Source organism: Cornus florida, unplaced genomic scaffold (genome assembly GCF_030987335.1).
Source record: "Cornus florida cultivar Cherokee Brave unplaced genomic scaffold, ASM3098733v1 CherokeeBrave_3.0.0_Hap2_Chr11, whole genome shotgun sequence".
NCBI lineage: Eukaryota > Viridiplantae > Streptophyta > Magnoliopsida > Cornales > Cornaceae > Cornus > Cornus florida.
In genome coordinates, this window is record NW_026775581.1 from 9,869,731 (window position 1) to 9,887,200 (window position 17,470).

At 33.9% G+C, this 17,470-nt stretch overlaps 1 protein-coding gene across 1 annotated transcript; it reads right to left on the bottom strand.

The window, feature by feature from the left end:
* Window positions 1–1,813: 1,813 nt before the first annotated feature.
* Window positions 1,814–7,788, bottom strand: LOC132283836 (shikimate O-hydroxycinnamoyltransferase-like). The gene is made up of 3 exons (XM_059785864.1): window positions 7,487–7,788; window positions 6,872–7,361; window positions 1,814–3,033 (listed from the first exon to the last, which is right to left on the bottom strand). Exons 2-3 carry the CDS (start codon window positions 7,277–7,279, stop codon window positions 2,137–2,139), a joined length of 1,305 nt encoding a protein of 434 aa, XP_059641847.1. The 5' UTR covers window positions 7,280–7,361; window positions 7,487–7,788; the 3' UTR covers window positions 1,814–2,136.
* Window positions 7,789–17,470: the final 9,682 nt, after the last annotated feature.

Consider the following 17,470-nt stretch of genomic DNA (forward strand, 5'->3'; position numbering starts at 1 on the left):
AAGTTTCTCAACAGTTTTTAGGTAACTGGTCTTCTACTATGTTTTAACTTCCTATTTTGTATAGACTTCCTTCCAAAAACCCATGCACGAAATTAACTTATTTTCCAAGTATAACTAGGGTTTTAAAAGTTTATATAAACATATTTTCTCATTTAGGTTTGTGTGGCTTTTTGCATTAAAATTCTGATTTTCATTACAAGCCTTTTTGTAAGATTTTTAAGAACATACATACTATATACACATGAGTGAATTTAAGGTGTTGTTCAAATCCTGATCATATTCAAGTTTATTAAAGATTGCATCTACAACGATCAGAGAAAGTAGATCTTATTTCTTCTACATCAAATTCAGATTCAAACAAGAAGAATTTCAAATCACACTTTTCAAATCACCTTGTGGAGTGTTGTTGATCTACCAGCAATCTTTCTATAAGGTTCGAGGCATAAGTACGTCTGAAGTTGAGAGCTGTTGGACAAGAAGTGGCAAAGTTAGAGACGTTCAGCGGATTGAGTCTTGGTAGAGCAAAGGGGTTTGAGTCTGAATCAAAGTTCGGTATACTTTGTTTCATACATAGTTGATATTTTTACGCTTGGGATAACGCACAAAACCTCGAGGTTTTTCAATTGGTTTATTCGCTAAAATCCGATGTCACTCTAAACTTTACCTGCTTTTATTTTGCGTACGATTGTTTAATTAACGGTAATATAGTTTAGTAGATTGGATAAAGAAACATGTAATTATTCCTTTCTTAAACCAGTTTTTAAAACTCAAACTTTCCACAACCTATTCCGCTGTACAACTCACAATTGGTATCAAAGTCAATCCCTATATATTGAGTTGATCCTAGTGGAAAGTTTTGTTTATTTTCAAAAATTCTTTCATCATGTCTTATGTTTTGAAAGAGAGTGGATCTAATCAATGTGGTTCTTTATTCGAAGGAGACAATTATAATTTTTGGAAATCAAATATGAGAGATACATAGGCACATAATTAATTATTAGTGTCATATCATAATCATTAATCATTAACTCACCGTAGAAGAGCTTACAAAAATTGTGAAATGTAAACTTATCCATAAAAGTGGCTTAAAATAAAAAAGTTACTCCGTATTTATATAAGATTTATATTATTTTTTCTTTTTTTCAGTACTATCCATATAAAATATGCATCATCCAACTAAATATATATAATTTAAATGTATATATATATATTTTTTGAAAGATAAAAAAAATATCACATGAATATACCCAAGTACATCACACTACAATAACCGAAACGATCAAAATTTTTTAAAAGTTGCATGAAAAAATGAATATGATTTATTAATCTTTTCATATGTCTACCACATGTACATTATTAGGGCAAGTTCAGAGTCGAGAATAAGAATAGAGATGGAGGTGACTGGGGAGGCTAAGAGGGCAGGTTCAGAGGGCAAGTTCAGCTAAAATGATTTGCCCTAAAAATATTTTGTTTTTTGGTTTAGAGTTACTAATAATATAATCAAATATATCATTTATATTTTATTTATTTTTAATGAGGCAAATAAGCTTAAATAAAATACAAACACTCAAAAAAAAAAAAAAAAAACGTTGGTTGTTGAAAATTGGTAGTTGGGAATGGTAGTTGAAAAAGAATGGTTGTTGCGTAAAAAACATAGTATTTTGGATGAAATGCACCGTTGGAACAGAATTGCTAAAATATAGCATTTTAACACTATAACCCCTCTCAAAATATAGATTTGACATGCAAAAATGACATAAAAAATGACTTGAGCCCTTCCCTGTAATATCAAAACTTCCATCAAACAGATGCATGCCAAAACATACCTTCATTACATGCCATCAAAACTAATTACACACAAATAAATCTTGAGTTACCCAACACCACAAGATTCGACAACATTACTTGTATTGTAAATACAATTTCGGATTTGTGTTACAATGTTCTCATGTTCCTTACACCCACAAAGCATGTGCCTATGTGGTTAAGATATAAGATGACATGTCAATGCGTACCTTAGCATCTTCATAAACATAAACATGTTGAAAAACACTAGGAAATTATCACAATCACCCATCTCTGAACAGACCAGGTAGCAGATATATCCAGCACCAATTTGTCAGCCGGCTCATATCTTTAAAAATCATACAAGAATCCCTCGAAGAGTTTCATATGTTCTGTTTGCAGCGATATTGCAACAGATAAGCTCCCATCACTGGTGGGACTTGGTAAAATAAATGCTAATCCTTCATATGCAATCCCACCAGGTCCCATGAAAATTGGCCTGCCCCAACCGAAATCTGCATCATGGATAGGCAGCCTAGCCCAACTGGTTATCCCGAGATTCGGACACCTAAAAGTATGGGCACCACGGACGAGGGCCTTTAGATCAGGCTGCAATTCTAAGTAATCAAGAGCTGACCTTAAATAATTGTTGTCCATCCGCACTAATGCATCATGAATTCGACTGGCGGCATACCAAAGTGGCTTTGATTGAAGATCACCGGCTACTGCAATTGGAGTGGCCGTGAAAATCCCATTGCCAAAGTAGCCAGGTGGGAGTGGAGGTTGGAGCCTGGACCGTCCATCTGTGGCAATGTACAGCTTGGTATCTTGATCATCCGAGAGTCCACGTGCTTTGCACGCACAACGCCATACATGCCCTGCTAGCATTTCATATGAGCTATAACTAACCATATTCCCATTTTCCTTTGACTTGGCTTTGAGAATGTTAACTTGGTCCCGGGTTAACTTGAAAAGGGAAACAGTTGCCTCAGGAACCGACTCGGAATCAGTTGTTTGGAGAGAAGCTTTCATAGCAGGAGGGGGCTGGTATTCGATGTGGTGGAATGCAGGCTGAGGCTTGTCGTGGGCACAGAGGAGGGTCCGGTCAATGAATGGCGGAATGGTAAGCTCTAGACCACGAGCCATGTCAGACCATGTGTTGATAAAGTGGAGACCAGAAGCTCCGTCTGCCACATGATGTTGCATACCAACACCGAGCGAAACTCCACCACATGTGAAATGTGTGACCTGTTCAGAAGCAAAACCAAATATCCAATTAGCTCATAATATTGAGTAGGCTCAAGTGTTGGATCAACTGCAAGTTTTATAAGCCAAACTGAAATATGTGGTATCAACTAAAAGTAGAAACACATGAGCATCTGATGGAAAGAAAAACTCTACTTAACTGAATTTACCACAAACACTAACAAACGCGGTTCCTGAAAATACTCAACCCCGGGCACAATCAAGTCATCCAACCCAAGTTTCAACTTGTGGAAACTAATTACCCATCTTAGTCAAAATAATCAGAGTGATCTTGTTGAGAAGTTTGCTTTTAACAATTTCATAGCGAAACAGCCCTTTAGTCAGTAGTAGCAACGACATATGATTTCATGATTGCAGTACGAAAAAAACATCTTATAATTGTAACAATCCTCTTTGTTTTGAGACATATTGAACCCATAGTAAGAAAAATTATCATTGAAAAACCACTAGTACTAAATTAGAGTTTGTGATACTTGCCTAAAAAAATGCAGAGAGTAATGCAATAAGTATTTCGTCTCTCTCTACATCTCTGTGTCCTCTCTTTCACCTCCCTCTTCTCTCTCCCTCTCTTCTATCTCTTTCTCGTTCCTCTCTCTCTCTCTCTCTCTCTCTCTCTACATCTCTTTGTATATAATATTAGAACTCACAACACCCACACACACACACACACATATATACACACACACACGTGTGTGTGCCTATATATGTACTTGCATACGTACACATGTTAGTATTGTTAGAAATATAAAACTTTAACACAACATAGCCGCCACCAGTACCACCCCAAAATTTTATAAACTTTTTATTATTATTATTATTATTATTTATTAATAACCCCTAAATAATTATTAATTAGTAAATATTGTCCCTAAAATTCTTTTAAAATTTCAATCCCACTCCACCAAATTTTTTTTCAAAACACTTATATTATATTATTGATCCAAAATAGAGTGTTTGAAAATTGTCCCCAAAATAGAGTATTTGAAAATAAATTTAGTTTATATCTCCCTCAAATTTAAGAAATTTTAAATTTAGACCATTTACCTATAAAAGCTCAAATATTGTGAAACAAAAATCTAAATTCATTATTATTATAGTCATTACCCCAACAAATTATTATTTTATTTACATATACACATGCATGTACAATATCTAAAATATTAATTCAAGAGAGAAAATAGAAGAAAAATAACTAATGTTCTCTCATGTTTAATAAAAATGCATGAATAATTTTTGCCAATCTTTATTGGCGAGCCCTAGGAATATTGGGAAGAAAGATAAACTAAAAGTATTGTGACATTGTCTATAACAACAATAATATCATATATGTTAATACTTTTAATTGCCATTGATTAAATGAAATTTTCTATAATTATTTGTATAAGTTACTAAAATAATAATTTTGTTGATCGAATTTAAAACTAGAGAGTTTTTGGTTAGTTAAAGAACATATATTTTTTTTCTTCAAATCTTTCATATGGTATATATATCTTTCCAAGGTAGAATCAAAGTATTCAATTTTTTTTCCTTTCAAAAATTAGATTTTTGAAAAACTGAAATAATTGACAAGGAGAATTGATTCTCTTTTTAATTGTCACTAGCTTGATAAATGACATATTTCTATAACTATTTGTATAAGTTACTAAAATAATAATCTTATTTAATTTAAATTTGAAAGAGTTTGGTTTGTTAAAAATCAAATTTTTTTCTTTTAAACTTGTCATCTAGGTATATATTTGGGTCAAGTGCATAAAACACCTCTAAAGTATGCTTATAATGCATATCACACCCTCATGTGCAAAAAACACCTCTAAAGTTTCAATTTGGTACAAAAAAAACCCTCTAACAAATTTAAACCCTAAGTTAATTAAATTATTCTTACTGAACCATTTTATAAAATATATAAAAATAAATAATTTTATAAAATAATCGAAAAGAACACTATTGGAGGACGTCCCTCATGTGCAAAAATACATTCTTAAAGTTTTTTTTATAAAATATATAAAAATAAATAATTTTATAAAATGACCGAAAATGACACTATTGGAGGACACCCCTCATGTGCAAAAAACACCCTTAAAGTTTTAATTTGGTGCAAATAGGTCCCTCTGACAAATTTAAACCCTAAGTTGACTAAATTACCCTTATTGAAACCATTTATAAAATATATAAAATAAAAAATTTTCTAGAATAACCGAAAAAGACACTATTAGAGTATGCCGGCAATGGACAAGTAAATATACAAATAAAAGTATAAAAGAAAAGTAAAGATAAAAATTAAAAATAAAAAACGAAAATAAAGTATAAATTAAAGAAAACAAATATGTTTCAAACTCGGGAAAATATCGCACACTGATATTGTGATTTTTTTTCCTCTTTTTTTCTTGTTTAAGAGCATTGGTGCAAAAAATAAATAAAATAAAGAAAAAAAAATAGTAGAAAACAGTAAAACTAAAATCCCAAAAAATTCAAATCCTTCTTCTACAAATTCTCAAAGTTTAAAAAAAAAAAAATAAAAAAAAAATATTAGAGATATATATAAAGAAAAAGTTTCAAAAAATAATAATAATAAGGTAATGTGCACATAACACCCCTATACTATGCAATTAGTGGCACATATTTCCCCTTGATCATTTTCGGAAGAGTAAAAAAGTAAAACAGGTATTATAGCACTAATTTATGTCAGATTTCTGACTGAGGAGTAGTTTTACACAATGTGAAAAGGTTAGAAATTTTTTTGCACACTTTTTCAAATGGGGTAAAAGTGTTACACGGATTATATTTTAGGAGTGTTTTTTGCTCTAGTCCCTATATATTTCCCAAGTAGAATCAAAGTAATAAAATTTTTTCAAAAGTTAAATTTTTGAAAAATTAACACAATTGATGAAGGAAAATTAATTCTCTTTTTAATTGTAACTTATCTTTTGTTTCTATATTCTGCTCTTATATCAATTTTATGTCTATTTCTTAAAGTTATACTTTTCAAAATTTTGGATTTTCACTATGACTAATATTTAAACAAAATTAGGTATCACAATTGATTTATGTTAAAAATTAAAAGACACATTCAAAGCTCATATAACTTCAAAAGAGGTTTGTACCGTTCAAATTATAACAATCAATACTTTAACAATTGTAAACAAATAAATCAAATCTTTCATAATACTATCTGGGGCTGGGTCAGAATTTTATTTCAAGGGGACGACAATGCACTTATTAAAATTATATATATAATAATAATAATATAAAATCGACAAGTATGACAAATATAATTTTTTTAAATAAAAGGCAAACAAGAAAAAAAACATCATAATTAGTAAAATAATATGCTAAATAAGTACTTTTAAAAAAAGTATATACGACAAATATAAGAATCAAAATATTAATTAATCATATTTTAATTAAATATAATCATAATTGTCATCAATAAAAAGAAAGAAGATGAAAAAAATGATACAATACATAATTATACACGAGTGGAGAAGAAAAAAATTTTAAAAAGAAAACAAAAATTAGAAAAGAAAAAATATATGATGTAGTTGAAGAATAGAGATATATGTAATTTTTTTTTTAAATTAGAAAAGAAAAAATAAAAATAAAAAATTTAAAAATTTTAGGAGGACACTATTTAAAATTAGTATATATATCAAAAATATTAGCAAAGGGTATGAGACACTTGCCCCTCTTAGCCTTAATTGACTCCTGAATACTAGTATAACAATATAGAGTATATTAGAATATTTATTTTGGGCTGGTAGAAAACCAATGGACGTAGCATTGCTCAATATACTAATAGTAATGTACCAAAACAAAAATGTACCTGCAAGACCAGGAGAGGATAGGATTCAATCCCACCGGAGTAATCTATAGCCGGAATGAGCTGCCGGAATTCCAAAGTGGGTGTGAAGTCGCCAAAATCATCCACATCGGAGTTCATCTCAGCCTCGACGAAGAGGACACCATCGCCATTGCAGTCAATCGCTATCCTGCCATCGTCGTCCCTCGTCAGCCTCCCAGCCATGGGGTAAAACGGGACCAGAACTCGGCTCAGGGCGTATTTTAGCACTCCAGCATCGAAGAATCTACGTGAACCTGTGGGCCGGTAGAAATAGACGCTCGGGGTGTGGAAGTTGGGCACCACCAGATCCACGTTCGAGTTCCACAGCCTCCGCCTCGGCGTATCCTCAGCCGGACGCACCATCGCCGACTCCCTCACATTGATCTTCATCCTCTGCGCCCGCCGCCCTGCTAACCTGCGCTCAATCTGGCTAACGTGCGCCGGCGGTGTGTCACCTTTGGGAGGGGCTCACCTGCAGTTTGGGAAATTAATGGGTTTGTCCAACTTGTCGAAATCTTCTTGGGAAAATGATTTTGAAAAAATAAATAAAATAAACCCATCTCATATTCAACCGAAGGAGTGATAAAAAGAAAATACCTGCGAAATGAATGTTTTCCTCAGGCGATCCTGCTAAGTTAATGTTGGAAATTTAATGTTTTTTTTTTCTTCTCAAAATGTGAGAAATTGAATGAACAAAAATAGTACACCTTTTACTTCATAGAAATATAGTGTGAACTGAATACTTATAGTATTTTTTTTAGGGGACATGTAGAAGGAACACACATCTGAAATGAACGTCTTCTAGATATTTTAGAACAGAAAAACACAGTGAGAGGGGGTGGTTGGTGAATGTTAGAGAGAGAAAATACAATTTTTTGGGAAAGGGAGTGAGGTTGGTGAGACGGTGACTTTTGCATCGATCTCACAATCTCACCAACTTTTGCGTGCGTATTTTAGAACAGAAAAAGATGCTGTTGATCATGCAGCGAGTGGGTTCCACTTATGGTTGGTGAATGGTGAAGTGTTGCTGACGACTTCATTGTCAGAAAAAAAAAAAAAAAAGGTGTTGCTGACGACACGGTCACGGCGTTTAAGTAAGGAAAAATTACATATAAATGGAGTCAAAGTTTCATATTTACTTAGAGATTGAGTCAAAGTTTCATATTTCTCTAAAATAGATTGTTGAGGTGGCACATGATTTTTTACTGTTTAGAAATTTGTGGTGCCTAAAATGTCCTTCCCTAACAAAAAAGTAGTACCTTCAGTTCAAAAAAGTAGTACCTTCAGTTCAAAAAAATAGTACATTTGGAGAAAAAGTAGTACCTTCGTGGGTGTTTAAAAAATATGGTACCTGGATGCCAAAAAGTAATACCTTCAATTCAAAAAAGTAGTACCTTCGAAGAAAAAGTGATACCTTCGTGGAAGGGTATTTTAGGCACCACAATTTCTAAATAGTAAAAAATCATGTGCCACCTCAGCAATCCATTTTAAAGAAATATGAAATTTTGACTCAGCCTCTAAGTAAATATGAAACTTTGACTCCATTTATATGTAATTTTCCGGTAGAAATAAACATTAGATATTTCAGATATTAGATATTTCAGATATTAGATGTATTAACGCGGAGTAAAATCGGATATTTTAAACTCTTTTGGGCGAGAATGGAGACTTGTGCACCTTATGCACAAAAATAGTAGGAATATCTATTAGATGCCTTTTTACACTATTCTGGACTAGAATTCGTACTTGTGCATCTGTATACCAAAATGGTATCTGGTTGATGCGTTACAACGGAGCAATATTAGATTTTTCAAACTATTTGTGCCCGTGTGTACTAAAATGGTTTCTTTTTTTTATGCGCGAATAAGATTAGATATTTCAGATTGAGAATCCGGACTTGTGCATCACATGGTATTTTTTTCATGCATTAGCATGGAGTAACATTTGATATTTCAGACTATTCTCAACAGAATCCAATCTTGTGCATCATGTGCACCGAAATGGTATCTTGTTCATGCGTTGGCATGACGTAACATTAGATAATTCAATCTATCCAGGATGGAAATCTGGAATTGTGCATCCTATGCACCAAAATGTACCTTTTTGATGTGTTAGCCCAGAGAAACACTAGATATTTCAGATTATTCTGAACTGGAATCCAGACTTGTGCATCCTGTGCACGGGTATCTTTTTGATACGTCAGCATGGTGTAACTTTAGATATTTCACACTATCCTGGACGGGAATCCGGACTTGTGTATCTTGCGCACCAACATGGCATCCTTTTTATGCTTTAGCACGCCGTTAACATTAGATATTTAATTCTAGATGGGAATAAGGATTTGTGCATCGGGTGCACCAAAATGGTATCTTTTCTATGTATTAACACAAAGTAGCATTATATACTTCACACTATCCTAAACGAAATCCGATCTTGTGTATCAAAATGGTATCTTTTTGACACATTAGCACTGAGTAACATTAGATATTTCAAATTATCCTGAACGGGAATCCGGACTTGTGCATCCGGTGCAACAAAATGGTATTTTTTTTTATTTATTCATTAACACGGAGTCCCAACAAGAACAATTTCAGGAGAAACTAAGGCAATTACACTATAATTAAATTAGTGACATGAAAATTAAACTAATTAAACTAAGGAGGTGACACAATCCATCAAGAAATAAGTATGAACCATCAAATAAACTACAAGAGTAACCTATTTAAGCACCACGCCTTGACCATTGTTAGGCGTTAAATTTTATACATTTTAGCCCCTTTATTTATATGTTTTATTCTCTTAATAATAGTTTATTTATGATTTTACATTATTTTATTGTTTTTTCTTATTTCAGGGCTTTAATTATAAAATCAGTCAACATTAGTAATTCTGAGTTTTAAAAGATAACATTCCATGAGATCGAGCGATATTGAAGATAAAAGTCTAATTATAATTAGAAATTAGTCCAAAAGAAGCCACAAGTTGATGAGAATGGAAAGAAGAAGAAAAGGAAAACTCCTTCGCCAAAAAGGAAACTTTCGCCGAAGTTGGTAACTTGAACCTGTTTTGGTAATTTGGCTGTATCTCTCTCCTCGAGTGTCAAAATGGCTAAATTCGCGCGTAAGTTGAAAGAAAATTTGAATCTACAATTTTGTATTTCACGAGGATTCCTTAAAATAGTTGTTTACCTTGTCAAAATTAGCTTAGAAGTCTGCACGAATTTTAGAGTCCTTACTTGACAGAATTTCTATGTATGTCTCCTATATGAAAAATGGAACTTTAGTGCTGATATTTTATTATTTAAAAGGGGGACCTCTACAACATTGAAGGATCATACAGAAGAGTTTGAGGCTGAGATTAGAGGAGAAGCATTCAGAAGAAAGAAGAGATCGATCCATGACGGTGAAGATGTCTTTCTCAACCATGAAGAATTCCACCCCAGTCATGCTTGGCTAAACGCTTTACTAGGGTTTTGATGTAGCCTTAACTTAGCACACTAGTTTGATTGTATTTAATTATTGGAGAATAATTTTTATCATGCATAATTGTGTAATCTATAGGGTTTTTAATTGAATTTTCAATAAGAATCAATTTTAAAGTTTTAATTCAATTACAAATATTTTTTTTATCTTGTCTTAGATATTTTAAATCTTATGATTGAACACAACTCATTCACTTCTTGTGGTTGTGAATGAGATGATTACATAATGGTATTTCTCTGAATATAATGTTAGAGATTTGATGGATTATGCCTAGAAAAGATAAACCATGCTACACCCTAGAGTAAAGTAGATAGGTAGATGGTTTATACCAATCGAAGATAGTCTAGGCTTAGTTTTAAATTATATTATTTTCTAGCTGAATTAATATGAACTTTTAACCATGATTAATTCCCTATGCATGTTATATGAAATATCTCTAATAAATTGATATAATTAACTGGTGGTGCGACGTTAGTGGTGAAATAATACCCTAGTCCTCTCTCTCTATTTTCTACATCATATTTGATCATCGTTCTTTAGTTTATTTTATTTTTCTATTTAGTTAATTTAGAATTAATCATCACAATTCGATTATCCTACTTTCAAGTTAATTTTGGAATTTGAGAAATCTGTTGACAAACTTATTTTACACAAGTCCCTTGAGTACGACACCCTTACAAGTAAACCCTATCTGCAAAGATTGGTCCACTTGCGAGTGGTACATATAAATTTCACAACAACCATCACTAGATTCATAAAATCAACACACATAGACATGCATCAATGTCACAAAATCTAGAGATAAACACATGAACATCCATTCTAGTATACATAGACATATTGATAGAATTAAATGATCAATTGGAAGTATTAAACTACCCAAATCATTGTAGAAGTAAGATTTATATATATAAGATGTCAAGACAAGAAATACAACACAAATCCTTATTAATTATAAAACATCAAAGTCTAGGAGGCATGCTTAGAGCTATCTCTAGCCCCAAGAGAATGGTTTAGCCACTCATTGATGTTGTTATCCAACCCTCAAGGGCTATCTCCATCGTAGAATCCATCATCCTCTTCTTGTGTTCTTGGTAGAAATCCTAGATGAGTGGAAGAACTTTCCCAAATTGTGTGTTTCACTCTCTAATCTCTAGCCTCTTGCTAAAACCTAATTCAACATCTTTACTAAAAATATCCAAAATCCTTATATAGGTAGCTCAAATGTCACACTCAATGGTCAGACCTCGTGCACTAGGACCTCCAAATGATTACACCACGAGCACATCTTTAATTTGGCTAGAACTCTGTTTTTCACGCAACTTGAGGCAGTTCGATTAATCACAAGGTTGCTCGAATCGATTGAACCATGGTGGCGCACTTTTAAGATAATGACAAGGTTGAGATATTTTTGAGAAATGAACAAAAGTGGTTGGTGAGGATAAGATCAAAAGGGTTCGATCGATCGAAGGAATGGTTAGATCGATTGAATAGGAAATTTTCCAAAAGATAAGGACAAAAGGCTTAATCCATCATCGCATTGTTGGAACGATTATAGTGTGATCGATCGGAGCTTGGTTCGATCGATTGGAGAAAACTTCTTCACCACTTTGCTTCCAATTTGCTCCTTTCTTCCACTAAGCTTGAGATTGTTTCTTTTAATGCTCTAATTCAACTGAATTGACTTATTTTGGGGATAAGTGCATGAAAAAGAAAATAACATGAAATTAGACTAAAACAGAAAAATAAGATAGAATAAGGTCCAAGAACATTCAAGTTTAAGGGGTTTAAATGCATACTTTTTAGCGCTTATCACACCCCCAAACTTAAATATTGCTAGTTCCTAGCAATAAACTACGAAGAAAATAAAGAAATAAACAACTATATAATTATGAACTAGGAAGTAATAAATGGATAACACCACTTTCGTAGGGAACACGATTGCATTTAACACATGCAACAAGCTTTTTAAACCCCTAGGTTGCCCCTAGTGGACGAGTGAAGTCTCGTGAGGATTTTCAGAAATGATACCCACAAACATAAAGCTCTTTCTTACTAAAGAGGCACCAATATTCCAAACAAACATTGGGAGAAAACTACCTTAAGTATGTAATTTTTCAACCATTTTCAAGCAATCTCCCAAAATTTCAATATCAAGTAAACAAGTATGGTCCTCCACACATCAAGACAATGATCATGCAAATCAAAACAACTCTTGAATTCTTTTTAAGTGAACCGGCATCAAATATGTTGCTATCTAAACCAACTAAAGAAATGATCACATCCAGTCTCAAATTAGCACACAAATCTAGTACTAATCATCAAGACAAAGAATGGACCTTTTATTAAAGCTTTATTCATTTAGGTGCGCTTATTCTTTTCACTCGAATTATTAATTTTTTTTTTATTATTTTTTTTTAAACTAACCCTAAGGATAAAAGATCGAAGCATAGTGCAATGTGTTGATCTATTAAGCTTTTTAGCAATTCTTGAGGTCGAGCGTTAGGTCAACGACTCCCAAACTGGACGGCTTAAGGGTATTAGGTGTTTAAACACTCTAAGGACTTACAAGCTCAAATCGACTAGGTTACAAATTAACATTACATCCATCTAATCATTTCCCACTTCTCACCTTGTGGGAGAAGTCCTCACTTTTTATTTGTTTTTGCAATAACAATTATTATTTTTTTATTTTTATTTTTATTTTTATCAAGCTATTAATTTAGAGTTTGGGCCCTCCACATTTCGGCGCGAGAAATTCAATGCTTGATGAGGCTAGAATCCCAGCTACTTAGTGAAAAGGGTTTGTTATCCACCTTTGTCAAGAATGAAAGCTTTCAATGCACTACTAGCTCAATTGGGATATAACCAAATCAATAATCAACAAAGCATATACCCCACAAATGAATGCTAGTGTGCGCCTGTGTTAGTGTAGGATCATAGAGTGAATCTCAAAACAATCACAAAATCAAGATGATGTGGACCACAAGTGCAAGCATGATATCAATCTTTCAAAAAATTTACTCCTAAATGACATCCACAAAGCATACAAGGAGTATTGGACTCTCAAGTCAAGCAAATTTTAAATTCTAAGCAATATAGTTCTTAAAAGATCAAAATCAAATCTAGTCATGGACCAATCATAGGAAATCCCTCAAATACACAAGTCATGCTCAAAATCTTGAATTGAATGCAAAGAACACATATTACCCCCAAACTTAAATGGCACAATGTCCTCAATGTGCAAAGAGAACAAAATCAAGAGGAAAGAGTATACCAGTATAGTTATGAAAATGAATGGTTGGGACACAAGTATTCGAAGTGGGTTGTATAATCCCCCCAAACTTAGGATTAAATGTGGTCCTAAAAAGATGGCATTAGAATAAAACCTCATTAAATAACAAATGGAATAATAATGGTGCACTGTGGGTATGCAAGTGCAAGTGGGATAGTAAATGAAATAGAGAGAGAGGAATAAGGGTGGTCCTAAAAAATATGGGCTACACTCTCTCACTGAAGTCACTGGGATGCACCTTATAATAGAGTCAATCAGCAATAGATATATCAATATAAGATCGAAACATCCAAAATATCATAAATAAAAAAAAAAAATAGTATAAGGTATATCACAGTAATCGGGCCAACAGACTGGCCGTACAAATAGAATAACAGTATCAAAGTATCAGTCTAAGAAAACAGGTATAAATATGATAAAGAGAGAGAGAGAGGTCAGGCAGGGCGTGAACTCCAGATATATCTAGAAATGTCCTGCAGCGTTGTCATGAAATCCGTGTGGAGAGTGGTCACATCTGCTCTGAGGGAGATGATTGCATCCTCTAGTATCTGGATACGCTCCCCTAAGCTGTGTGTTTAAGCCTGAGTGTTAGGAATAACTGGATCATCTCGACGTAGCAATCTGGAGTCATTAGGAGACTAATGCTCGTATTGGCTCTGCGAATGATGGCTCTACTCTGGAGAGTGATGTGGTGACCCCACTAGAGACTCCTGCTCCTAGTCAATATCCATGTAAACTCTCTCTGCCGCCGGTGCCTCTTCTGCTGTTGCTGCTACCTTCTCCTCAACCTCAAGATCCTCCGTTGCCTAGGCTGCCTCCACCTCCACCTTTAGACTCTTAATAAGAGCGTTATAGCTCTTATTCCAGTCATTCTTCCTGTAATGGCATGCCCCAGTCTCAATGTCCTCCTCCGGGTCAAAAGGATAGTGCTGGTCCCAAAGGAGCTGTGTAATCAAATGGGCAAAGGGAAGGAACTTGGGCCACTTTGGGTTACTCTTACTGAAAAAATCAATATATAGCTTCATCATGACACTCCAATAGAGTGTAGGAATTGAGAACCAATGTGATACCTGTGGATTTCCAAATACTGGTTGGCCAGGCCCACGCCCGAACACTCTAGGATATCAAAAATAAATAGCAATAATTGAACACAGAATACAAACATGATATAAAGGAATAAATAAATTTGCTGAAAGAAAACTAAAATGATAATCCATTAATGAAATCCTCAGAATAAATTTTTATAAATAAGAAAGTATTATGATACATCCAATCCTTTATTACTAATACTATGTGGACCCATAAAAAAACCCAACTGATCAAGTGACTACAATAGAACACTGAAATATAAAGAAATCTTCTAAGTAAATAATTCGGAAGAATGAAGTAGACGATCCTTGCTCAGCACGAACAATCCTTACTCCTGACGAATACCTGAAAAATGATAGTGGGTCAGGCTCACAAACAAGTTCTATTCTACTACAGTCCAAGCAGAGACCCGATACGCAGATACATCCTAGACAACCCTAACAATAACTAAGTAGTCCATATATGTATATATGCACACTATAGGATGCTCGCTAGTCCATAAGTCTGTCTCAACTTGAATAGAAGGTAACATGTAAATCGCACCTAAAATGGCCATGTATACTTAGACCTACCAGGGAACATCAACTATGTCTAGTTACTCATCATATGGGATATACGTACCCTAACCATGATCCTGAGACTCAAGCTCATATCATGGTACCATAATCATATATATATAATATTCTTCCTAATACAGAATATAAAACAAATATCCGGTATGTGATACCCCTCCGATCTGAGACACGGGTTGATCAGGCCTAGGTCCAAACCCGAGGGAAATATTAGACAATTAAGTGTTTTAAAGTGAACACAGAATATAAAGATTGAAGAATTTAAATTACAAAGCTGAAAGAATTAAGAAATAATAAATCCTCCAAATAAAACTGAGTAATAATACTTCAAATCCAAAACCTCCATGAGTACAACTTGGGAATCCATCTAGTGGACCCCTAAATAAAAATGTCAACTGAATTGGAAAATAAAACTAAGCTAGATCATAAAGAGATGTCTTATGTAATCTGATGAATGAGAAACTGTCCTTAACTAGCACGATCAAGCTCTAAGGCTAGAACCATCCTAAACCTGAAAAGAATAAAGGAGTGGGTCAGGCTCACGAACAAGTTCTAATCTAATTGCAATCTATATAGTGACCCGATACGCAGATACACCCTAGATATCTCACAATATCTATTTAGTCCATACATATATATATATATATATATATATATCCATACTAAGGGACATTCATTGGACTATAATAGGGGTCTCAACCTGAATAGAAGGCAACATGTGAAAACGCACCCGAAGGTGGGCATGAGTACCTAGACCTAACAGGGTACACCTTAACCTACTATATCCAGCTACGCATCCACTGCATATACGCACCTTAACCAACGAGCCTGGGACTCAAGCTCATCTCGTGGTACCATAATCATATATCTAAAGTTCGTCCAAATCCAGAGTATGTCATTCAATTGTTCATTGAGATGACATACGAAACACAGTCCAGTTAGTCATTCAACTTATTCAGCTGATATAACTTAACTACAACCAACTAAACCAAGAAGTCACTCAACTTAGTCAGTTGATCTGACTTAAACACAATTTAGGATTCAATAGTTTACAATCCATTCCGTTAATCTGATAGGTTAGGTCTTTGCATTTTAAAGCTAAACCGTCCCTAGTATGCCACCGTCCCATACCAGTGCATACAATCCTCCATATCCATGTAAATTACAATATATAAATCATAATTTAGAAATTTTACAGTCCAAACCATTATCCAAGCAGTTGCAGAAAACGTTTCATTATTCTAGCAATTGCAAGCCAACAGTAATCCAAGTAATTGTAAAAAATGTTTAATATTTCGACAATTAGCATCCCAAAGCATGTATAGATCAAAACAAATACATAGATGACCCTATCATGCATTCAAAATAAGTTTTATAAACATCCTAAATCCCATTAAATTGCTAAAATTCAGTTAAACAATTAATCCGTCTTTCATCCGCTAACAGTATAAAAAGTTTACTAATTTAATATTGTTTGTCCCACTGACTCAGAGGCCAACTTTGATTAATCCAAGGTCTTAATAACACCCAAAATAAACCATTTAATCCCTATGTGAAGTCCCAAAATTTTCAGGACAGTTCAATCCTCGCACAATTCAAAACAATGCGTCAAAAACAATATCAGGAAGCAACTTTGAGAGAGAGCTTGCTCCAAAACTTTGGGAGCAGGCTCCAATCAGCCTGGAGCCGGCTCCAAGGTCCTTGGAGCCAGCTTTAAGGACCTGGAGCCGGCTCTACATGTGTGGGAGCCGGCTCCCACTTCTATGGAGCCAGCTTTCACCTCATCTGAGAGTCGTCTTCAACCGCTGCAACTTCTGCGACCTTCTGCTTCATTTTCGGTCGCTCCCAACCTGTCTATTTGGTTTTAAACTATTCCTAAGGGTCCTAATTATGTCCAGTATAATCCCCATGGTGTGTTTATAGCAATTGAAATTAAATACAAAAACTACAAGTTCTACAGACTAAGCATGCTTTAAGAATACAACTGAAATCAAACATACACAAACTATAATTTAACAGATTTCAACACATATATATCATCAATATAGCATCTAATATACATGTAAAACTCAGTTAATGATTAATTAAACCCTAGAGACTATCTAGGTGCACAGAACACAAGCCAGAGGAAAGGATGAAGAAA